General features: G+C 28.8%; 3 protein-coding genes across 10 annotated transcripts in view; 1 reads left to right on the forward strand and 2 right to left on the reverse strand.

Annotated features, from left to right (window-relative positions):
- LOC145187990 (uncharacterized) overlaps positions 1-11,923 on the reverse strand; it is a 37,711-nt gene extending 25,788 nt beyond the window's left edge. For 2 of the 6 annotated variants that reach the window (XM_090089739.1, XM_090089728.1), the window contains exons 1-10: positions 6,341-6,488; positions 4,573-4,700; positions 3,871-3,924; positions 3,709-3,753; positions 2,895-2,977; positions 2,025-2,082; positions 831-1,925; positions 706-751; positions 510-593; positions 306-344 (exon numbers count right to left, since the gene is read on the reverse strand). In XM_090089739.1, coding sequence (XP_089945865.1) covers positions 306-344; positions 510-593; positions 706-751; positions 831-1,925; positions 2,025-2,082; positions 2,895-2,977; positions 3,709-3,753; positions 3,871-3,913 — 1,493 coding nt within the window. In that variant the 5' untranslated portion in view covers positions 3,914-3,924; positions 4,573-4,700; positions 6,341-6,488. Of the gene's footprint in view, positions 1-305; positions 345-509; positions 594-705; positions 752-830; positions 1,926-2,024; positions 2,083-2,894; positions 2,978-3,708; positions 3,754-3,870; positions 3,925-4,572; positions 4,701-5,069; positions 5,258-6,340; positions 6,489-8,008; positions 8,193-8,327; positions 8,616-8,745; positions 8,897-10,057; positions 10,096-10,220 lie in introns of those variants that run through there. The other 4 variants (XM_090089734.1, XM_090089723.1, XM_090089711.1 and 1 more) reach the window with 3 other exon arrangements.
- Positions 11,924-13,747: 1,824 nt separating this feature from the next.
- On the forward strand, positions 13,748-18,491 carry LOC145187499 (lamin-B2.L-like). Of its 3 annotated transcripts, none has more exons than XM_090083989.1 (10): positions 13,748-14,292; positions 14,781-15,063; positions 15,260-15,433; positions 15,692-15,817; positions 15,942-16,162; positions 16,282-16,453; positions 16,536-16,649; positions 16,791-16,907; positions 17,756-17,824; positions 17,913-18,491. In XM_090083989.1, exons 1-10 carry the CDS (start codon positions 13,955-13,957, stop codon positions 17,952-17,954), a joined length of 1,656 nt encoding a protein of 551 aa, XP_089940115.1. In that variant the 5' UTR covers positions 13,748-13,954; the 3' UTR covers positions 17,955-18,491. The 3 variants fall into 3 exon arrangements, 2 of the variants coding, with proteins under 2 accessions (XP_089940115.1, XP_089940117.1); XR_016451492.1 differs by having other exon boundaries at positions 13,785-14,292; positions 16,791-17,532; positions 17,595-17,824; XM_090083991.1 differs by having other exon boundaries at positions 13,785-14,292; positions 17,756-17,818.
- A 1,481-nt stretch (positions 18,492-19,972) lies between these two features.
- Positions 19,973-20,648, reverse strand: LOC145191706 (periculin-1-like). The gene is made up of 2 exons (XM_090084003.1): positions 20,382-20,648; positions 19,973-20,224 (listed from the first exon to the last, which is right to left on the reverse strand). The coding sequence occupies exons 1-2, from the start codon at positions 20,599-20,601 to the stop codon at positions 20,016-20,018; spliced, it is 429 nt and encodes a 142-aa protein (XP_089940129.1). The 5' UTR covers positions 20,602-20,648; the 3' UTR covers positions 19,973-20,015.
- Between the last annotated feature and the right edge of the window lie 3,948 nt (positions 20,649-24,596).

The raw sequence follows: 24,596 nt of genomic DNA on the forward strand, positions 1-24,596 counted from the left end.
GGAAGATTATAAGTCTAGTTGATTTTTAATAAAATTGTTCATTTTGAACTTAAATAAATAATTAATAGGAATTGTATTGTGCCCAAATTGAATCACATGATACCGTAATAATGCAAAACCACATTCAAGCTTGATCACCTGACATAAATTGTGGAAACTTGAATATTGACACACTCACAATGTTAACCAGATCTGTGTTATACTACTATTTAATTTATTTTTTTTGAATTTATTTTATTTTGAAAAAAGAATAACCAAATAGCGTTACAAATGAAAATTTGTCATATTTTAGAAAAAAACCTAACCTTGAAGGTATATCTGTTGTTGAAACTCTACGACTTTCCCTACAGATAATTCACAGAATTACAAAAACAAGTAAACAAACATCATACTAAAAAGATATTTATATAATATATAATAACAAGAATATTTTAAAATATTTTTTCTCAACAAGAAAATTCAAACTTTTAATTGTATGAAAATAAAATAAATTAAAGTAGCATAAATACTTTATCTTAACAGGCTCTTTGATAATAGCATTTACAGATACACTTGATTGAGACTTTTTGAGGTCTTTATCATTTGAAATAAAGCTAATGAAGAATTTTTAATAAACTGATATTTTATAGAACTCAAATAATTGATATTTTCAGAAGTTTTTGTTTATGTAAAAAAAAAATCAAAACATGAGAATAAAAAAATTACCTTGAAGTTTTATTTGCTTTTGAAAAATCATATGCATGTTTATTTGCTGTAAACAGAGAGAAAATTCAATTATGTACATTTTTTATAACAAGAGAGTCTCTAAAGTTAAGTTCATATTTTCTTACCTTCCACCACATAACTATTGTCTTTATCATCAACAAGTGATGTCATTGATTTTGCTTTTTTAAATGACATCTTACTAAGCAGACTTGGTTTTTTTGCAAATTTAATATTAGAGTCATTCCCTTGATTGGAAGATGCTCCATACATATGTGCATCATTCAATGAGTAAGAGGAGGTGCTAAGAAAGCTTCCAACTACAGATGCACTCTTACTACTATCTGAACGCTGCCTGTAAGTTTGTAATTCAGCATCAGATGCAAGTGAACTTTCACTACCATTAGCGTTAAAGTTCAAACTGTTTTGACTTTCTTTATTTAGACTAGTATGACTATGATGCTCATTTAGATCATCTGTATTTGATTTGTTTATTAGTTGATCTAAACTGAGAACTCTAGTTACATTTTCTTTTTTGTCTAAGTTTGAATTTTGACTATATAGCTCTAAAAGACCTTCTCTTTCTACCATTCTGAGATTTTCAAAGCTATCAGATAGTGGCCTTTCATGTTTCATTTCCCCATGTTTGCGAAGGACTGCTACTCTTTTAGGTAGCTGATGAAGTATTTCTGCTGATGTATTACTATCATCTACAGATGAATGCATATGATTTCTATTTCGACGCTGAAGAGTAGTATCTTCATTAAGATCTTCCTCAGTTTCCTCTAAAACTGACTCAAGTTGTTTAAAATTCATTTCTTGCAGGTTGTTTACATCTTCCTCACTTTTTACTTCATAAAGGTTTTCACAGCTCCCTGATGACAATGAGTCTGAATCTGAAACTAAAACCTTCTCTGATGGCATTATTTCATTACTTTTTGTGATTGATTCAACATCAGACAGTTCCTCAGTTTTTAAATTTTTATTGGTTGCATCTTCAGTAGACACATTTTTATTTGTAACTTCTTCAACCGGACATGGAAATACTTCGATTTCTTCAAAAAGCGTAGGAACAACTTCAGCAACTTCTGTAATATCTGGTTGCTCAATAACACCTACTAAAACATTACTTAGTCGACGCTGAGAAGGTAAATGATTAGAAGCACCAATATCTTCATTTTGCCTTAACATTCTAGAATGATCTGTAGGTGAGCTAGCATTATCTAATATTAAAATAATAATTAAAAAAAAATTTTTATCAACTTTTTAAAAAATTAAAATCTATGTAAAAAAATTTGTAGCTGTACAAGAAATGTATTTACCAAAAACTCCACTATTGTGAACATCTTCATCTGAATCTGATATTACACCTTCTCCACTCTAAAAAAAGATCCAAAAAATAATCTTCCCATAAAAACATTACAGATAAAAACTTTTAAGCAAAATAGGTTCTCACTCACATATAAAAAAAGAGGTTCTCACTCACATATAAAAAAGAGGTTCTCACTCACATATAAAAAAGAGGCATGTTAGTATTAGTCAAATTCCTTAATTTTATTTAAAAACTAATACAAATGCAATTTACAGTAATCCATCATAAAAGGTTTTTTAGCTAATAATTACAGACTGAAAACATAAAGAAGATTCAGTGAAAATTTCAATTAATTCAGTGAAGCATTATTTCAATAAAACTGAAATGCTATTTCATTAAAACAAAACAGGAAAAACTTAACTGAAGCACTTAAGAATATACATTTAAAAATACACAGACTACAATAACAATAACAAACTAAATGAGAATGATATATCTTTTCTAAAAATAAAAACAAAATAGTACCATTTTAGACTTCATTATATACTTCATAAGAAAATCATCTTATTACAAGCTTGGAATTCTTATGTAAATATATGGAAAATATTTTTAAAGAAAACAAAGACTAATGAAAGCTAACTCAAAATAAATTGCTAAAAAAGGTTATTGTGTAATGTGTTTATGAACTTTTTATAATCAAAAAATCATTTGAAATATATAAATAGCTAAGTATCATTATTTGATTATTTGATCATCATAATAATCATTCAGCCATCTAATCATGAACATCATCACTGTAACTATAATAACCAGATTGATATATCACCATAAAATTGATCATTGAAAGTAAAAAAAAAAAAAACAAACATAAATGGCGAACCTCCTCTACAATTTCTTTATAACTCAAACTGCTTAGTCTTCGAATTTCAGCATTTATTTCTTGGAGCTTCATTAAGCTTTCAGCTAGAAAAATGTAAAGTTATACAAAAAAAAATGCATATCTTGTTTTCTCCTAAAAATATATACAGTAACTGCACACTAGATTATCAATATGAATAATAGTAAGTTAATATAAACAAATGCATTTAAAACTTTTTGTAAAATATCTTTATTTCAAAAAAAAAATAATTGATCACCAAACACATCATGGTTATTTAAGCAAACAAATTAATAACTTGTTTTAATGTGCATGCTACTAAAACTACTAAATAAGTTTTAATCTAACTTTTTTGTTTGTTTTATTTTATTACAAGCTTTGTATGACAATTGATAATATGTAAATGATATACATATTAAAATTGGCAATGAAGAAAAAAAAATTATAACCATGATCATGCTCATATTAATAATACCTTTTAAATTTATAGAAGTTAAAAAAAAAAAGTTATTTTTGAAGTATAAAGTAAAATATTTAAGTTTAAAAATTATAAAAACATTTTAATTCTAGAAAGTATTAAAAAACATTTTAATTCTAGAAAGTATTAAAAAACATTTCAATTCTAGAAACTATTAAAAAACATTTTAATTCTAGAAATTATTACAAAATATTTTAATTCTAGAAATTATTAAAAAACATTTTAATTCTAGAAATCATTAAAAACTATTTTAATTCTAGAAATTATCAGAACATTTTAATTCCATTATAAAAACCTCTTAATTCTAGAAATCATAAAAATTTATTACAACAAGCTCACCTAAAGGTGACCTATCATCAGAGTCATTAAACTTTTGCAAATGCTCTAAATGAAAATACAGGAAATAAACTCCATAAAACAATAGAATTTTAACTCTACACAAAATGGCTGCACCAAAAAAGTAAACATTAACAAGCCCTAGCATAACACATGCTATCATACCATTTGCATTAGCAGACAGCAAATCCAATTCTTTTAACAACATGAGACCTTTATCTAAAAAAATCATTCTGGGTAAGTCAAATTGCAGAAAAGTAAAATGAAAATTTTTAATGTGTTTACATAGAGAATACAGCATAAAAGATTTTTTAATATCTATTACTGCTGTAGAAATAATGGAACAAAATAATCAAAAAAGCCAAGTTATTACCACTGTAAAAAATCCTGTTACCCTGTTACTTTCTAGTTTAAAACTAAGCATTAAACAACCACATGAACGCTACATAACCAACAAAAATATATAACCAAAGGTATACAGGGCAAAATAAACTGCCTATGTGAAAATTAAATATTTAAAAAAGATTTTAACACAACATGTTTCAAGTTTTAATTAACATGACTGGAGTAAAATAGCAAATCAGACAACAAATAAATAACTGGCCACTAGATTAACGTTAGGTTTAAAATATGCCAATAAAAACCATTACTATAATCCTTTTCTTTTCTTTTTTTAAACTATCTAGAACTTTTTTCAATTTTTTAGTTGTGTTAAAAACTAAATGTTTTTTCAAAGAGGTAAATAATTAAAGATGACTGATCATTAAAAAGTACAATTTAAAAGCATAGGATTAAGCTGATGTCATTGCTCCTTTTACTAGACTGATGTCATCATTTAACTGTTTTCAGAAAGGGACAATCACCTACCTATATCAATATCTTTATTTTCAGGGATTTTATTAGTAATGGTTATAGTTCCAAGTTTGTGTCGTTTAATAACAGGTCTGCTTATGTTGAACTCAACTTTATCAATAGAATCTGCTTCACAGGGTTTTCTAAACATACAGAGAGATTAAAACACTTATAACACAATATTTATGAAAAAAATACAATCTCTCTTGGTTTAGTACTGAAAAAGTTTTTATAATCCATTGTGGTTCTGAAATAAAAAATAAATGCTAGATAAAAAATATATGTAAATATTATAAACAATTTAAAAACTTTAAATCATTTATAAGTTAATTTACATAAAAATAATTTCAAAAAAATATTATAAACAAAAATAAAAACTCTAAAGATTAAAATTTCCATCACAACACAAATCTTTTTTTTTTTTTTTTTTTTACTCCATCGCACAAAGTAATATTAAAAAAAATATATTAACTTGCGCACAGCAATTATTAGAATTACTCAGAAAACAATACCTTAATGAAATGTCTCACAATTAATACGTCATCAGTTTAAAAAATAATCTTTCCTAGAAAATACTTCATCTTCATAAGCTTTCCTTCCTTTTTCAATTAAAATCAAAAACAATTGAGTAATCTTTTATCCAAGTCAGCTTATTAAGATACTGGATCAGAAACAAAAAGATAATCTTAGATCTTAATCTGTGAGATTAAAACATAGGGAATTTATTTATAGAAGCTTTTTTAAAAAATGTAACCAGAAAAAAATTGATAAGCACTTATTGTAAGAGATTTAAAATTTTTATATGTAAATTAGATAAACACTAATATCTCGATTTAGTAAAAAATTCACAAATAGGAAAACTAAGTGGCAAATAAAGAAATAACTTGTAAAGTAAAATTAGAACCATTAAAATAATTTGTAAAGTTAAAGTTAGAAAAAATGCACATTGTAAAAATATTATTGGAATTATATTAGAATGTTTGCTTAAGAAAACCAATGAAATGGAAACTATGAAAAAGACATTTATTCTCAACTGCAAATTATTTTTAGACATTCAAAAAATGTTAATAACTAAGTGCCAAATATCTCAACAAAGTTTATAAACAAAATCATTTAAAATTATTATTTAAAGCAAAACCAACCTTTTAATGTAAAAGAACTGTCTTAAACACTTGTTAATCCATGTAATTTTATTAAAAAATAAATGACTTGCAATTTAACAATAAAGAAACAGGTAGATGGAAATCAAGTCAAAATTAATTTCAAGAAAACCTATGACCCATATCAAACAGTTGTTAAAATAATTTATAATACTGATAAATCAGAAATTTGGTTAATAATCTATATTTCTCTTATTTACCATAAATCAAATGGTTTTAATAAATTATTTTTTATATAATGAACTGCATTTATCTTATTAACATGTCCTGAAAAGTTTATGAAAAAATAAAAATAAAGACAAGCACATTAAATAGAAATACTAAAACCCTAACTTTATCAAAAAAACTTATCATTAAAAATGGTTTAAACCACATGCATAAGGTTTAAAACATTTTTTAACAAACTCTCAACTACTAATACAAAATGTAACAAATAAAAATCTTTAGAGGTGCTTTGCTAAGGTTATGTTATTAATCAAGCTAATATGAAGAAATCGATTATGACAAAAAAATATAAATATCAATCAAGAAAAATGAGATCTCACTATAACTATTAAGCATTAAATTTTCAAGATAAACTAAAGTAAAAATACTAAAAAAATTTTCAAAATTCTAAGACAAACCTTTTTTCTCTTTTACTGTTTTATAATAAAGTCACTAATAAGTACTAATTATAGAACACTAACAGAATATCAACTTCAAAAATTAACCAGCCAATAAAAAGAAGGAGTGGATGAACCTTTTTTTAAGCTGATACACGTTTTCTAAATAACAATTTGAATACTTATATTTAATGACTGAAAAAATAGTTTATATAAGAAATGAATTTTAATTAAAAGTCACAAAAAGAGGTAAAACAATCATGACAAAAAAAAAAATTCAATATTAAGCTTTTAAATAATAACATGATTAAGAAGAAATACTATATCAGAGCTGAATAGAATAAAAAAAAAAAAAAAAAAAAAAAAGAAAAAAAAATGCTTGAAGTTTTATATGAAATTAATTGCTTTCTTGCATGTAGTTATATTTGATATGATTATGAAAACCAGAATGAGAATCTTCAAGTTCTTTGAAAAAGAACATTTTAAAAACTTTAAATGCAAACAGACTATCACTTGTGTATGAAAACTTGTTGCTACTAACTGTCAAAAATTCTTCAATTAAGTTCATAAATATCATAAAAATCATAAATATTTTATAGAAATAAGTAAGAGTTATAATTTTAGATCTACAAAGTTGTGTTTTTTAAAATTTTGATAATCGTGCTCCATTGTACAACTTGTTAATGACGTATAAAACTATGAAATTTGAACTCTTTGCAGTTGTAATTTGTATAGAGTAGACCTATTATTTACTTTTTTCCAATGACTAAAACAAACTCCGAAAACATCAATGTGTAAAATCTCTCTACTATAAATCATGTGTCAATGATCTATTTTAAACTTCTAATAAATCGTATGATTTACAGATTTTTTTTATGCAATAAACAAACACTTTGAAACCTTTTTAAACAATAAAAAAAAGCACATTACTTTCACTTTAAGAATGATTTTTTTCAAAGAAAAAAAACTTGTTTTTTTAATAAACAAATATTTGCATTAGAGGTTGTTTGATAACTGTTTAATCTGAAAAAATACTGCTAACAATTTAATTAGCATTGGTTTTACCAAAAACAACACATACACAGAAAAAGAAAGAAAGAAAAAAATAATCCTGAAAAATATTTGTGTGAAGCACCATGATATTATGAAATAGAGTTGACATTAGAAACACACACAAATAAGGGGTGATTAAAATAAAATAAAAAATGATTTACAGCCACTAAAATTGACTATTGGTTAGAAGCATTCTTACTTTAACTTAGAACAGCAAAAGTCTAAGGGGAATAAAACAAACTGTAAAAAATAAAAATAAAAAAATGAAATAACAACTTTCACTATACCTTAGTTTTCTATATCTGCACTTTCAAATTGTAATCTTACTAATTGCGGACAAAAAAACTCTAAGTGCAACTTTTAGTGTAATTATAGAAACTTTTTGGTAAACTGAACTTTTTTAATGAAAACTCAGAGTGTAATTACTAATAAAAAAATAGTTTTTCAGATTTCAAACTTGACCATTTTCATACTTTACCACAACTTTTCATATTATATCACAATCTCCTTTTGACCATATGTTTCAGGATTTATTTTTATTCAAAACATATCTACTGTTACCATATCTATTTCAATGACATTTTAAGATTGATTACAAAAAATATAAATATAGATGAGAAAACTAAAAGTTTGTACCTTGAAAAAATTTCAATTAACTTGGTGTGTTTAATTTTGCAAGCAATATCAAGAGGAGTTCGACCTTTTGAATCAGTTATCTTTAAAACTTTTGTAGCACCTGTCTTTGTCAATAAATACTCAGCCATAAGAGGAAGTCTGTATTTGGCACAAAAATGAAGCAATGTCCATTGGTTTGTACTAGCTAAAAATGTAAGATTTATAAAAGTCTGTAAGAATATTGCTGAAAACCATCAAAAAAAATCATTTCAAACGAAAAAAAAAGAAAAAAAAAAGCATATTAGAAAAATTTAAAACCTCTAAGATTAATCTTACAAACCTTCATCAATGCCCCATGATGTTGGGAAAGATAATTTCATTAAAGAATCAACCAATCTTGAATCAAGAATCTTTTTATCTCTGCCTAAGTTTTTTAATTCCTTAGCATGAGTTGTTTGTATCTTACAGATTGCATCAGCATTAGAGATGTTTTCTATAAGTTCTTTTGCAATTAAATAAGCATTGTCAGCAAAAAATGTAAATTGTTTATTCAAAATTTCAGTTGCTTTGTCTTCTGAACTTTTCAAATAATGAACTGAAACCTTTACAGCTTCAGCACTATCATGATCTAAAGAAAGATAAAAGCAATTTTAAAAAAGAGCTTGTCCAAAAAGCTATTAATAAAAAAAAACTGATAATAATAAAGATAAAAATGTGTATTTTATTTAAAATAGTTTAAGATGTAGAAAAGATCTCACATGGTATCACTGCTTGTAATGTTGTAGAAGAATGGACTTTAGATGAGGTTATGTGATAAATATTAGAACCTTTAAAAACTACATAGAATTGAGAATCATCAGCAAATACTGTTTCATTTCCATTGAAGGAAATTGTAAGTAAATCACCACCCTATTAAGACAATCAAAAATAAGCAATAAACTAATGCTGCAACATATTACAAGAGTATTTTTAATATATTTTGATGATTAAATACCCAACAGTCAAAGTTAAAAAGCAAAATTAAACACATCACAAATCTAGTTTATGTGTGAGACACTAAATAGGGTGTCTGCAAAATTAAGTGTCAAAAAAGGATTGTGAATTTACTTTTCCCACTCATTTTGGATTTTGTATCATGGGGATAGAATTAGATTGAAAATTCTTCAAAAAAAACATTTTTAGTCAAATTTTATGTTTATTCATGGTAACATAAGGTTTTAAACTCAACTTACAAAAAAAAAAAAAAAAGATGTATAAAATAAATTTCTTTAAAACACACTATTTCTTTAAAACAAATTAACAAAAAATCTTTTCTTAGATTCTTTCTATACATTTTAACAATAAACATCAGGTTATGTCTATGATTTTCACATGTTGAAACAATTAAGAAATTTTAAATAAGCACAAGATTCTAATCAGTCAAAACTGAAGATTTTGTTAATGAAGACAAAAAATGATTTTGAAGAACTGACATTGGTTCATGGCATGGGAAAATTACTCTGTATAGTTTTGGAATTTTTTGTAAGCCCTTACACATAAGTAATTTTATGGTAACTATTCAGAAAATCAATTTAAGATTTTATTTTGATAGATAAAGCAGTTTTAAGCAAACTTAAAGATTAAAACTGTGGTAATCATCAATAACTTGACATGCAAAACTTCTTTTACCATTACTAGATCTTTAATAATCCAATAGTTTTACAAAGTAAGAGCCCTTGTCAATAATAAAAATTATAAAGTTTTAAATAACATAAATCTTCATTTTAAAAAAAAAACAAGACACACATCAGCTATCAATTTTCCATTGCAATTTGTTATTGGTGCTTTGTTTTTGCCAGAAAGTTTACAAATGAAATAATATTTTGATGAGAATTAAATAATGTCTGCTATTTATTCTAATACCTATTCAAATTGTTATGAATATTAAATAAAAAATTCTTTGAATATTTATTTACTTTAAAAATTAACTTAACAATTCACCATCATATCAAAATTTAATTTTAATTTTTTTTTTTGTTATGAACACCTTTAACTATTTGATGTATAGCAAAGAAAGACAAAAGTTCTTACAAATACATGAGATTCTTCAGGATTTAAGGAAATCAATTCTAAATAACAAGTAAATACATATATACAAAATATTATTTTTACATTCAATAACTTTAAGTTGCAAAGGTATATAGACATTTTTAGATATTGACAAGTATGCATTTTCCATAAAAAATATTCTTACTGTCATCATTTTCAGAATTAGAAGAATCATTGACAACTTTGCTCTCTTCATCAAAAGGAGAAATCTTCATATCTTCACATTAAAATCTTGACTGCACATAAAATTCTTTGTATAATAATGTTTTGTGCAATAACAATGGTAAAATCTAATGTAGTATACGAATATACAATAACATGTAATAACCTACACAACAAAATGTATGAAACTATTCGTTTTTTTAAAACAACAAAATGCTCATACAAACATACATCTCCTGTTTGGGTTACTTGCTTATCTTTTAAAAATTAAAGCAAAACTGGTGTAATAGCTTAATGATAATACTTTAACTTAATCACTGACTTAGTAATAATCATGCACAAACAAACTTCTTTCAGATTTTAAGTTTATTCCAATAATATTATTTTTAGTCATTATTATTTAATTTCTCTAATAATATTTTAAGTAGTCATTGTCACTGCTTTTTGTTTTGTTTTGTTTTGTTTTGTTTTGTTTTTTGTTGTTGTTGTTTTTTTTATTTTATTTCTTTTGTTCATTTTCTTCTTCATTTTGCGAAGCACATTCCGACTCTTGTTTTTAAATACAAACATGGATATTTAAAAATATTAAGTTCATAAGTAAAATGGCCACTTTTTATTCGTAATCATTGGTCAAGAGATTTCGGTAAAAAGTAATCGTGTTAAATACCCAAAAAAGCGGAAGTAAATGTTGAGAAATGTAAAAAATAATTAAATATTTAAAGAAAGGAGGATACTAAAAAAGTATATAAAAAGTAAATTATTTCTGAGATGACGTGAAGAATTTAATTTAGTAAGCATCAGTTTCAAAGTTTTTGCTGCTCCATTACAGCCGCTAATAATTATCAAATTTTATAAACTAACTTTATACTTAAAAGGTTGCATTAGCCTTCGTTAAGCATCCTTGAAAATTGATCAATAAAGCTTTTTTGTAATTGCAATTAGCATAATAATTGATGAAAAAGTTAGTAAAAAGTTGTTCATAAAGTCGCATGTTTTTTATTTGCATACCCAATCCAGAGCCAATATTGCTTTATCGAAAATTAGAAATAGTCTACCGAAATGTAGGATAGAACCAGCTATTTTACTACTTGCACTTACTGTAAAAATGAGATAACATTAGGTGATGGATCTACAAGTGTTTTATACCCCGTGTAAAAACTACTAAATAATTGACAGTGAAGAACTTCGAAAGAACAAGAGAAAACTTGAAAAAAAGTTCTTCTTATTTTCTTTTTTTCTAATAAATATCTGTTGAAAAACTCGTATTTTTGCAATAATATTTTAAAAGAGAAGTAGAAATTCTCTTTTATAATGTTTTTTTATAATACTAGCATTTTTCATATTTTATTTTCAAGGTCTCTTGCAATGATTGGCTGTCTTAGATGCATTAATCATCATCTCAATAATGTATTACAATAGGCAGTCTCTATGACTCCAGATTTGGGGCTTTTATTACTAAGGTCAAGCACTCAAAAATAAGCAACAATCAAAGCAAAATGCCTGCTAGATAAGCTTTTCTTGCATAATTTTTTACCATGGCTATATATATATATATAAATCAATTACTAATAAAGAGGAGCTGATTATTTGATATTGGTAGTGTAGTTCTAGTTACATTTACAACAAATATTTCTTCTTTTACTTGGAAAATATTTCTTCTTTTACTTGGAAAATTAAGTTGTTTCACTAAAAGAAAAAAAAAAAAATTGTCGTTATACAAAAAAATTAATAAAAAATTTATTTACATCGCGTTATGCAATTCAAAAATCTATTTAAAAAATCATAGTTAAAAAATAGTTCTGAACCATTTAACCAAATTCTATAAAAATGATGCAAAGTAACACTAGAAAAAATTTTTTTTTAAATGAAACTAACTCTATCTAATGTAAAATATTTTTAAAAAAGAACTATCCCATTTTTTAAACTTAATAAAAGAAACTCAACAACTCACCTTAACAACATGGTGAAACTTTAACTGTAAATAGAATTATAAAATAGGTTGAATAATGAAATACATATCTATTATCTGATGATGTCACAAAGATGATAATAGTAATAATAATACAAAAATATATATTAGAATTATTAATAATAACAGTCATAATAACAGTTGTTTTTATTTTTACGATTATTTAATTTTTGTCATAATTGTTATTGTTATTATCGTTGTTAAAATCATCATCATTCTTGAATATATTACAAAAAATTTTTTATCATCCAACCAACTAGTAAAAATATTCAATAACATATAATAGTATTTATAGTATATAATAATGTTTCAAATGGAAAAAAAGGATAAATATAAACTATTATTATTACCTACAACATTCGTTGTAAAATTGATATTTGCTTCAATATACTTCGGTAGAATATGGTTTTTCTTGCAGGATTTTTTTTGGTAATGTAAACCAAATCAAAAGTTTTTCTCGTCATTTTTTGTAAAACTTAGTCATGAAATTTTTTAAAATCAAAATTATATGTATACTTCTAGCTATAAAGCCAAGTATTTCTAAAGCCTTGATTATGATGATTTCTAATTGCTGACGTCTCAAAATCCAAATTTTTTAACAATTTGAAAGTGGGCATGCTGTTAAAGAAGTAAAGCAATAACCTTTTCGTTTATTTTTATAGTTGAGAGCATTTCACTTTTTTATTTCAATATTGCAGGTGGTACTCAAAACAATAGTTTATAAATGCACAGAACATTTTTTTCCCGTGTTTTAACGATGGGTGCGTGGCGCTTGATCAAAAGAAGAAAAATAAATACAAAAATAACAAATTGTGCTTCTTACTATTATGCCGCTTTATGAACAATAAAAATTTAGATTACTCCTTTTTATTTTAATTTCTTTTTTTTTTTTTTTTTTTTTTTGTATATTTAGTCTGTCTTCCACCGTATTGGCAAATATTTCTAAGCGTTTCCAACAACATTTGAGCAGAACTTAGGAGTTTAAAATTTTTTTTTTAGCGGCAGTTTTTCTTGTAACGTATTTTTACCACCATTGCATATTTTGTACAAACTTTCTAAACTTTATAACACTATTGATTTTTTTTTTTTTTTTTGCAATAAAAAATCTATTTTACAAAATATTTGGCTAGTGTGTAACATTGCTTCTCGCTCAAATAGCAAGCTTTTAAATGTTTTTTCTCTGTTTTCAAGGACTTACGGATTTAAATTAACTTAATTTTCTCTTTTCGTAGTAAATTAGGCGTGCGAAAGTAACCAGTTGAAATCGACATTTAATAATTTATTTTAAGTTTTCTTAATTAGATGAGCGAGAATGAGAACAAAGATTTGCCATTTCGTTTGGGGTTCTCTGAGTTAAAAAACTTTTGGGTGAGAGTCTGAAGAAGAGTTCTTAAAAGAGTCTTAAGTAATATTTAAGGGTAATATATGCATGTACGTTAAGCAAAACGGTATACTACTATTGCTATATACTACTATTTCAGCGTCATTAATAATCGGACCATCTGTTGATTAAGATAAAAACGGCAGATATTTATTGAAACGAAAGATCACAACGACCATTTAAACATTTTTCAATCAATCAATTAATCGTGTTGCTTTACGTCACCATTTGTACCACCTTGTTTCTTTGGCGGGTTTATGCATATTAAAATAAAAGCATAAAGGTAGCGTTCTTTTTCAACAGTTAACTGCTGAGGGGTCTAGTTTTACATATTTATAGGTTATCACTTTTTAAAGTACTTTATAAGATGGCCACAACACCCGACGTACGAAGTCCCAGATATGGTTACCAATCACCAAATATTAGAACTCGAGTTCAAGAAAAAGAGGAACTTTCTGGGCTTAATGATCGTTTAGCTACATACATTGATCGTATGCGGTATTTAGAGCAACAAAATACTCGCTTAACAGCTGAAGTTACTACCTCAAAAGAATCAGTTTCTCGTGAAGTAGGAAATGTCAAGGCAATGTTTGAAGCAGAACTCGGTGAAGCAAGGAGGCTTCTTGATGAAACTGCAAAAGACAAGGCTTTATTGCAGCTGGAGAATAATAAATTAACTTCTTTAGTCGAAGAATTCAAGCACAAGTAAGGAAAATTTTTTAAATGTTAACTGCATATGTGGTGTAAAGTAAAAAAAAAAACAAAAACAGGCTATGAGTTAGGAAAGATGGGAATTGGTTTTTTTAATGATTTGTATACCTGTGACCTGTGTCTTTATTTCTTTTTTGTCAAAGTAATAGGCGTCAATTCAAAAATAATTTTCTAGTTATCCAGCCAGAGAAGTACAGAGGATTAGACATAAGATATTTCTGACTAAATATCACAATCAAGTTGTAGCTCATATCTGAATTAACACTTTTTCTTTATCATTTCTTTGCTTTTTAATTTGTAGGAAAATGTTTTATAAAAAAATAGTTAGAAACCAGCTGTTATAGAAAAATGACATTTTAATTTCTGTTAAACAGTTGACTTTCTATCCTTTGTTTGTATTTTTGTTTCTTAGTGATTACGTTTTTAAATACTATTTTATTTTTTCTTCTATAAAGGTAAATTTATTTGAAATTATTTATCAGATATGAAAAAGAGGCTGCAAATCGAAGTCGTATTGAAGATGAGTTAAAACGTGTTGAGCGAAGGTTACATGAAAAAGAATCACTAAATATAGTGCTATCAAAGGAGCGTAAAGATTTAGAACACCAAGTTAAAGATCTTGAAGAGCAACTTAAAGAATGCCAAGATGATTTAGAAAAAGAGAAATCTAACCATGAGAAAGAAATTATACGTCGTGTTGATGCAGAAAACAGAGCACAAACATTGCAAGAAGAAGTTGATTTTAATGAACAAGTTCATGCTAAGGTATGAGCAGGTCTGATTTTTTACTTATTTTTGAAAAGGGTTACTGCAGTTAGCATAACAATTTGCTATTTTAGGAATTATAAAAAATAATGCTCAGATAACAGCAATTAAGCTATCAATAAATTGCAGAAGTTTAAGTAATTATCTTTATAGTATATATCTATTCTTTTAAATCTGAATAACCTTTTCTAACTAGGAAGTAATGGAGCTGCGTAGTCAAACAGAAAATATGCATTTTTCAATGCAAATAGATGGTAAAGCTGATAGTTACGATAACATACTTCGTGATAAATTACAAGAATTACGTGAAGAGTTTGAAGAAGAAGCAGAGAACGCTAAGAGAGAGTTAGAAGATGCTTATCAGAATAAAGTATGTTGTTTTTTATAGATAAAGTGAGTAATAATAATAAATCTTTTTAGAAACTTGTGTTAAAACCAATTGCAAGGACTTTACTGAGAATAATTTAGAAGATTTATGGTAAATATCTTTGTAAAAAATTTAAAATATCATTACAATGAGGAAATACAATTCAAAAGTAGTCCATCTACAACTAAATGGGATTTCTGGCTAATATTGTTTTGCTTCTCTACTGTTGGCTGCACCTTTACTTTGTACATTTCTTTTTAGTTTGAAACTTTGCGAGCAGAAAGTGATCGAGATCGCTCTCATGTGACTCGACTAACTGAGAGTAATACTAATTTGAAAAGTGAATTGGACAAATTAAGATTAGATTATAGTGTTCTAGAATCAAAAGTAAGTTGTTATGTTTTTAAGGTTAATTATGTAGTGTGATTTTTTAATATATAATATATATGAGTTGTAATTTTTTCAATTTTATTAATTTTTTTTGGATGTTGTAATATGATTTTTTTTACAGGTAGTTCAACTACAGAAACGAATCAATGACTTAGACAGCCTGCGCCAACATGATAAAGATGACTTTCATAAGCAACTTCAGGTTCGCGATGAAAAAAATCGCTCATTGCAGGATAAAATTGATGAATTACATAATGAATATGAAGCTTTACTTGGAATCAAGATTGCATTAGATGTCGAAATTGCAGCTTATAGGAAGTTGTTAGAGGGGGAAGAAGAGAGGTTTTTATCATTTGTCTCTCTTTTCATTTTCTTTACCGTTTTGAAAATCTACAATCAAAAATTTTTCTAATTCTTAATGAAGAAATATCAAACTTAATTGTCAAAATTATTATTTACAGGTTGAATATCTCCACCCCACCACGAGGAAGCACCTCTAAACGAGGTACAAAACGAAGCAGAGCCGATGATGAGGAGCCACCTCAAGTCGAGAATAATGCAATTGGAAGTATTGAAATTGCAGAATGTGATAGTGATGGAAAGTTTGTGCGTTTAATCAACAACTCAGATAAAGTATATCATTTTTTCTCTGATTTAAAGGTTATTAAAAAAAAATTTTTTTATGAAAGTTTTGATTTTTTAAAATTTTTAAAAGGATGAACCTCTGGGTGGTTGGTGTGTGCAACGTGTTGTTGATGGTAAGGATGAACAAGCAGTTGAATACAAATTTACACCAAAATTTATACTGAAAGCAAAACAAACTGTGACAGTAAGTCATTTTTTTAAAATATAACTAATTTATTTTGAATGTCTTTAGCTATTAGTTGACCTTCTTTAAATTTAAAAGCTTAAATTGCTGAAATTTTTAAATGCAAAAGCTTTTTAACTAAGAGCTTTTTAACTTTCATAGCTGTGGAGTCACAACAGTGGTGTGAAGCAGAAACCACCTACTGATTATGTGCTTAAACAAGAGGATTGGAGTCATGGGTCTGACATAACAACATCTTTGATAAATCCAGATATGGAGGTATAACACATTGTGATAATACTGAAGTGAATGAAATTTATGTTAAAGGTAGTGTGTTTAGTTCAATTATCAACTTCTCACACACACTAATCTCTTATACTTCTCATGGATGATTGGATTATTATTTTATGCTCTGTCCAAAATGCATCCTTTTTATAAAAACTTTTATAACAAAACCAATAGCAACTATTAAGTTTTGATCAAACATTCCATAAGCATAAATTAATTTTTTCCAGTTGATGTAGATAAACATGATTAATAGTACTGTTGATGAAGCTCTCTAACCAGAAGTAAAAACTTATTGTTATAAGTTTTCTTGGTTTTTAGCATCAAACGTGCATTTAAATGTTTTTGATTTAAGATATTTTGTGTGTAACAATTTAACCTACTCTTACTTATACATTTTCATATAAGAGCAAAAACTCATGTTGTTCTCTTATGTTATTTTAAAATAATTTATGCAAATCTAACTGCAAAATGATTTGCAGTTTAGCTGATTGCTTGTATGATTTAGTTAATGTCAAACCTTTTGTCATTTTCAGTTTACCATCATATAATATTTAAAAAGTTTGTTTATTTATGTTGTAGCAGGACAACTTATAAAATTAACTTTGATCCTCTGTAGGTTCACTCCAGTTAATAAAATATTAAAAGTATATAACCAAAATTAACTTTGATCCTCTGTAGGTTCACTCCAGTTAATAAAATATTAAAAGTATATAACCAAAATTGACCCATCAAATTAACAAATAAAAAATCAATCAAAATTACATTATATAAAACAAATACTGGGATACAGATACATTAATTAGGGCATTTTTTTAAATCCAATTATTATTACTTTTTAGATTGTAGCTAAGCATAAAATTGTTTTGCCCCAACCTCCTATTGGCACTAGAAGAATACGCAAGGTACAGGTTGGTTTTTTGTTAAATTCATCTTAAATGTATATTTGACATGTTCGTTTTTCTTTTTTATTGACAAAATGATCTTTTTCTTTTTAAGCGTCGAGAAGGTGGAGAACGCGAGTCTTGTAAAATAATGTAAATCCAAAAAAATTTGCTTCTCTTTGTTGAAATTAACAAGTTGCAATATGGGTCTTTTTCTCGAACAATAAAACTACAAGGTTTTTAAAGTCCTTTAGTATTTTTTGTTTTGTTTTGAGTGAATGCTTTTAGTTGACTTGAATGTGGATTTTACCAAACTTTGCCTACGGTGATTTGTTTAACTTAAGTGTGGCTCGATGCTTTTTAGAACTGATTTCAATAGTTTGAATCATCACTGTTATGTTTATATATATTTGAAAGTTTTTAACTTATCAATTATCTAGGTACTTTTTAAGTTAGAGGAGCCCATTGTTTATAGAAATAATTTTCTGTCTAGCGAATAACGTTTTAGTTTAAAATCTTGGTTATTTATGATGTTGGTTTCGTCAGGCGCATTTGCTTAAGTAGAATGCGAAATAAATGAAATGAAAGGGTTTTGTGTTTTGTAATAAATATTTTGGCTGATATTTTTATTTTGATTGTATCTTTATCAGATCATACATATTTTTATTTTTTATTAAATCGTTGTTGTTCTCCACTGCTGATCATTTCTCTTTTGTTTTTAGTTTGTTTTTTTTTATTGACATTTAAATGCAATTTTTTTATTGGGAGCTTCACAAAACACCAATTGATCACAACAAAATTAGGATCTATAAAAACGTCAAACAAAACTGTTGGCTCCCTTTAGTTACTTTATTTAGAGGTTGCAGATCTGTTAAAATGAAAATCCAAGCTGCTCGTTTAAGGTATTTAGTCAACTTTCGTTTAAACCATTAAGGTCGAGGGCACATTTTCACATAATAAAAGTTCATAGGCATTATCTGGCCTTTCTTAATACTACGACAAGCCGTAACAACTTGTTATTCTTGTAGTTTATCACAGTGTGACGTAACTCTATTACTTAATCATCAAAACTTGTGTTAGGGTTTAGTTTACAGTCACCAACAAAATTACACTCATCTTTGGAAGCAAAGGAGTCTGACACTTCGGTATCGCGTTAGAAGAAAGTAAATTATAAAAAATTACAAAAACACGCAGCTCAGTTTAACTCTTGTTAATGCACATGTAAAATAAAGGGTTGTGAATATTTAAAAAAAAACCTAAGCTTTAAGCTGTTGCAATTTCGTTTAGCACCTCTTCAGTGGTTTAAAGACCTACCGTCGAACATTACAATATGCATCATGGTTATGAGAAATATTATGGCGAGTTTCTTTGTTCGTGGCTTTGTAATTAAGTTGTAAGGGTCAGAAGCGATGTTGAAAGTAGCCGATTCGTGTGAATGCCCGAGTGGCAAGCCGCGCCGCTAGCATTTGACAAAACATGCTGAACAGAGTTGAGCTAAAACAAAGCCGATCTTTTGCTTTGCACGATCGGTTAATCGACCCTTTGCTTTGCACGATCGGTTAATCATCAACAAACTGGCCTCTTCTTAACAGGATGGCCGGCTATGCGGACGAGCAGCATTAATGTTCGGCCGTGAAAGCGCGACCAATGCGCCGCCAACTATCTTTCGACGCGAAACCGCTAGCCGAAAGAGCGCGGCGTAAACTTCAGGTTTTTGAACGGCAAAGGTGTTTTCCGACTGGCCAATTTTGCCAAAAGAACAGTTCTTTGCTGAGCTTACAAGTGGAAAAAACTTTTTGAAACATTTGCGGCTTAAAATCGCGCAGAGAGAGAAAGTTAAATCTAATTTTGAGCTAAAAGCAAAGCTTTCGCACTAACGCTGACGGCTTCTACCAGGCTCAAAGGTTTATTCTACAATCCATCAAATGGCTAACAAAGTGGGAAAGGCCGTTTCACTTAGGCTTTCTTAAGTTTATAACATTGCTTGCCGAGTTGTTACTGCCGCCGCAGGTCTCCTTACTATCTTTTTTCTTTCTTTCTGTTTTTTTTTTTTTAGTTTTTTCTCCCATCTCCAGAATGATCCCGGAATAGATCACTTAGGATCTTCGCAAAATGTGCAATATCGATCTAGTCGCGCACTAATAAAAAAACTAATAAAAAAAAAACGAACACTGCTCAAAACATTCTAGCATCTTTATTATTTTGAACATTACTACAATTAGTAGAGTCGTGGTGGGCATTCATCATATTTTCCGAGGCATTGTCCAAGACCATGGTAACCAGCTTTGGCGCAAAAGACTAATCCGTATGGGCATGGCATGCATATGGCTCTCTTGTTGACACATGCTACGTAGCCAGATCGAGGCTCGCTGTCAATAGCGTAGTTGCCGTCAGCACGATAGATGCAGTCATTTGTAACGTCGACACCTAAAATTCAAAGACAAGTTTAAACGGTGAGCTTCTTCGCTCAAAAACAAAAAGCAAGTTTAGCATGTTCTAGTCAAACACGCAACTCGGTTAGAAAACAAAAGCGCGACATTCTTAAGTAAGCTTTGCTGAAGCAAATTCTCAAGAAATCTCTTACCAACACAAATAACGCGTTTTGGTTGGTAGTCGACCTTCTTGGGTTCGTAGTCGGTATTCTTGGGTTCGTAATCGGTTTTTTTGGGTTCGTAGTCGGTTTTCCCGTGTCCGTAATCGGTGTTCTGGTGTTCGTAGTCGTAGTCTTGGTCTTGTGCTACACGCACTGCGTTTGCTGTGACAGCCAGAACACAAGCTGTGATGAAAACTATCTTGGTTACCATGATTGTCAAGTGGTTTGAAGGTTTTTTTTGAACTCGCTAGTGCTTTGTGTTTGAACTTGCTTGTGTTTGCGAAGCGCATTTTTATAGGCGTTTTCAATGGACAGTTGTGGAAATAACAATTGCACTAATTTGCGAGTAATAAGTTACAAGAGCGCTGAAAAAGTAATAACGAACTAACAAGTGCTTCGTTGGAGGAAACGCGTTTCGTTTCTGCGAAAAGTTCACCAAAATAGTTTGGCACAAGCGCATACTCAGACGACGCACAGAAAAAAAACAAAAACAAACAAAACAACAGCAACGAAGCACACCAAAATTGGCCGAAAAAGAAATGAACAAGCGCATAAGCCTACTTAGGTCAAAATGAAATGCATTGGATTCGGGCATGTAGATTGGAAAGCAGTTCAGCTTGGTTTCTTTGATGCTCACTGCAGAGCTGAGAAGGCGTTGCTCTTTCGAGTGCACTTTGACGCACGCACGCACGCACTCAAGAAGACACGGCCTCTCTCTCTCTTATTTACCTTTTCTTTTCTATTTTTTTTTTTGTCCTTCGAATAAAGCAGCAGTAAAACGCTAATGCAAATCGTTAAAATGTTAGAAATTAATAAAATTTTTATTCAAAGCGTACTCATGTTAAACAACTTAAAGTAATTTCGAATGTTTTAATTCTAAACAGCCGATAATAACTTTAGCTCTTCTCCTTACAGTGATTCAATGATCATACAGACGAAACAATAGCAACGTGCTTTGTTCAAAGAAGTGCACTCTTGAAAGGGTTTTAGGTTTAAGGTTTGATGAAATTATAATATTAATGTTAAAATAGAAATTAACAAAGCTTGTAGAAGCAAAAAACATTACATGTCGGAAACAAAGTTCAGCAATGGTCGAAAATCTTTCCAGTACCAACGCATCTTTTGACACTATTGCTTTGAACAAAGACACTAAAGATTGAAAATGTAGTGAAAACGGCTTATTGCTAACTAATGAGTCTAAACTAAAATAGTCACTTTTTTGAATAAAGAAAGATATTTTAATTCTACAATAGCCATTTGATACAGCAACATCAGTACTATAACTCAGAAAGGCAACAAACTAGCTTTATCACATCTATGAGCAGTCACCAATTTTTTGTACATGCTATTAATTATAGATTGTAGAGTATTCTAGACTTTTTTAAAACAATATTTGACACTATTTTTCTATTGATCAATCATTTGTGCTTCCTAGACCGAAAATTTTCTATTAAACGAGGTTCTGGCGCGCATGCAGGTTTGTCATTCTTTTCAACAATTTTACATTTCTTTCCCGGAGAAACTGACCAACTGATTTTCCATAATAAGATGATGCAAGATCCGGCCAAAACACATTATTACCATCCATTCGACGTTTTCCTGAACGACGAATAGATGGTAAACTGCTTTCCCACATTTGAATGTCAATATTCTGTGGGTTTTGGATTACTAATATCAATAAAATGATCAGCAATTATTTTCTCGATTCAACTTCACACGTGTACACTAGGGTGATAACTTTTTTAAAATTTATACGGCCATGGTACCACAATATGAGGAATGGTCTAAAAACATTTACATTGTTTTTATTTATTGTTTGATTGAAAACCTGACCCACCAAATAAAACCTACTTTTAACATTTTACCGATTGTTAACCGTTGATAACAACAGTATTATTCAACAGTAATATTCTGGAACAAACGTCTTGTTGTTGGATATTTCGTATTTAGAAATCACTTATAGTTAAGTTGTTATATTTCTTACCAACTGACTGCGAATCTAAAACTAATTAAAATATAAACTATATATATATATATATATATCAGGCGCGGATCCAGGAATTTATAACTGTATGGCCAAATTTTATTTTCACGGTTGAAACTTCGATAAAAGATCGATACTTTAATATTTTTTCACAGCATTTATTGAAAAAAACGTCAGTAACGTATAATAAGAACCTTTGTGGCCATAGCAGGAATCTCTATACCCAAAATCCGTAAATTATGGCTGACAAATTTAAATTTTTAGGGATAATCCTTAAGCGAAAAAATCCATAACTAACTAGGCTGCCGTTAAATTTAAACTATATGGCCATTGCCATAATGGCCACCCCTTAGATCCTCGCCTGTATATATATATACATATATATATAATTTCACGAGTGCAATTCCCTTGGGGCTGAGAACGCGTGATTCATTGTGGTATGTCATATTTTAGTAAAAGTAAAATATGATTGCATGATTAGTCGAGCTAATAAACATATTTTTTGTAATTGAAGAATTTTAATGGCTTTCAAGAGATCAAGTACCAATATTAAAAAAAATTCTTGTTCGTAGACCGATAATCTGGTAAGATTTAAAAAAGCCATTAAACTACGGAAAAACATCCCATGTATAGAAGCATCGTTGGAGAATTACTGCAAAATACCTCTGAAAAATGCTATCATTGGAAAATACCATTATCTCGCAAAAAATGAGAAGTGTCGCAAAAGCAGATTTAAAATGATTGCGGAAGAATTAGAGTCTTTGAGGATCAGAAAATTAAATTTCCCCGTCATAAAATTGAAGTCTTTGGTAAGAAGAATGGAAAGTTTAATATTTGAACACGACACCTCTATAAAGCGCCCTGATCAGAAAGATGAAAAAGTAGCTTTTTCTGGTATATTTGACATCACCTGTACAACTGGAGCAGCTGTATGAAAAGCAAGTCTTAAGTGGCGGAAAGGTGGGGTACACCACGTCGAAGTGCGTACCAGTACATATAATTCCCTGATTCCTCGGCAAAACCTCTCTCGTCTAGCGACTCAGAAAACAACTCAGACACTAACGACAACAAATCCTTCAAGCCACTTGAAAAAAAGAATATTGTCTTGCCACATCATTCAACAATTACAGCAGTTACCTTAGTCAGGAATGCTAACATCATCAACATCAGGAATGTGTCTGCATTATGCGAACAGTTATCTGCTGACGGTATCCGCTTGCCCGCGCCCTCCCATATAGGAATTCTGAAAGTAATGAAGAAACAAGCTGAAAAGATGAAAATAAATATGAAGAGAACTTTAAAGGAAGAGAGTTGGGCACTGTATTTTGATGGAAAGAAGGTTAATGGCAAGGAACTACAAGTGGTATTAATCAAAAACACTGAAAAAGAAGTCAGATTGGGGGTACTAACCCTTGAAAATTCGAGAGCACAAACAACTGCCATGGGTATAAAAGATCTGGATTATTTTGAATTGTGGGCATCAATAAAAATGATGGTCACGGATACAACTGTTGTGAATACAGACAGGAAAAATGGAGTTGTAGTCATTCTACAGCGTCAGCAGAAATTGCTGAATTTACCTGTGGGACAATATGTTGGCTGCTAACATTATGTTTTGGAGCACATTTTAAAACATGTCATGGAAGAAACCTTAGGAGGTGCTACTCGTTCTCCAGACATTGCATACAATTTCGTCGATGATATTGTAAGGGAATATGATTCTCCAAAAACAATTGTGCAGAGACCGACAAGATTGAATCTCCCTACTGTTACATGAAGAGATGACGTTGTTTCTTTTGGAACTGGGATATACCTTTCGCTATTTCCTCGACAATGGAGAATTCCCGTACATTAAATTTGGTGGACTGCCAAATTTGACCAATGTACGCTGGAATTCACGTGGAATCTATGCTATCCTGGCTTTTATTTTATTGCAGCAAATTTGTTTATTTATTAGTGGAATTTGACATTTAGTTTTCAGATCACCATTTTCAAGTTAGCAGAAAGTGTTCAAAATTATGAAAATACTGAAAAGTGTTATGATACTCACTGGAGTATATAATCAGCCAGTGCAGCAATATTTGTGCCGAAAGGTAATACATTTTATGCAATCTTTGAATTGCAAAACTCCTGAGTCTCAATTTACGCTTTATATTCAGTAACAAGGATTTATGACATAACATGTTGCTTCACTTTCAATAATATTATAACACAAAGAACAA

This window comes from Hydra viridissima, unplaced genomic scaffold (assembly GCF_058129835.1).
Source record: "Hydra viridissima isolate aposymbiotic clone 2 unplaced genomic scaffold, HvirCarnegie_v1 scaffold_1, whole genome shotgun sequence".
Taxonomy (NCBI): Eukaryota; Metazoa; Cnidaria; class Hydrozoa; order Anthoathecata; family Hydridae; genus Hydra; species Hydra viridissima.

Coding starts and splice junctions, on each gene's coding strand:
- LOC145187499 (XM_090083989.1), top strand. CDS start 13,955: ATGGCCACAACACCCGACGTACGAAGTCCCAGATATGGTTACCAATCA. Junction 15,434..15,691: donor AAGATGCTTATCAGAATAAA/GTATGTTGTTTT, acceptor ATTTCTTTTTAG/TTTGAAACTTTGCGAGCAGA. Junction 16,908..17,755: donor TGATAAATCCAGATATGGAG/GTATAACACATT, acceptor ATTACTTTTTAG/ATTGTAGCTAAGCATAAAAT.
- LOC145191706 (XM_090084003.1), bottom strand. CDS start 20,601: ATGGTAACCAAGATAGTTTTCATCACAGCTTGTGTTCTGGCTGTCACA. Junction 20,225..20,381: donor AAAACGCGTTATTTGTGTTG/GTAAGAGATTTC, acceptor TTTGAATTTTAG/GTGTCGACGTTACAAATGAC.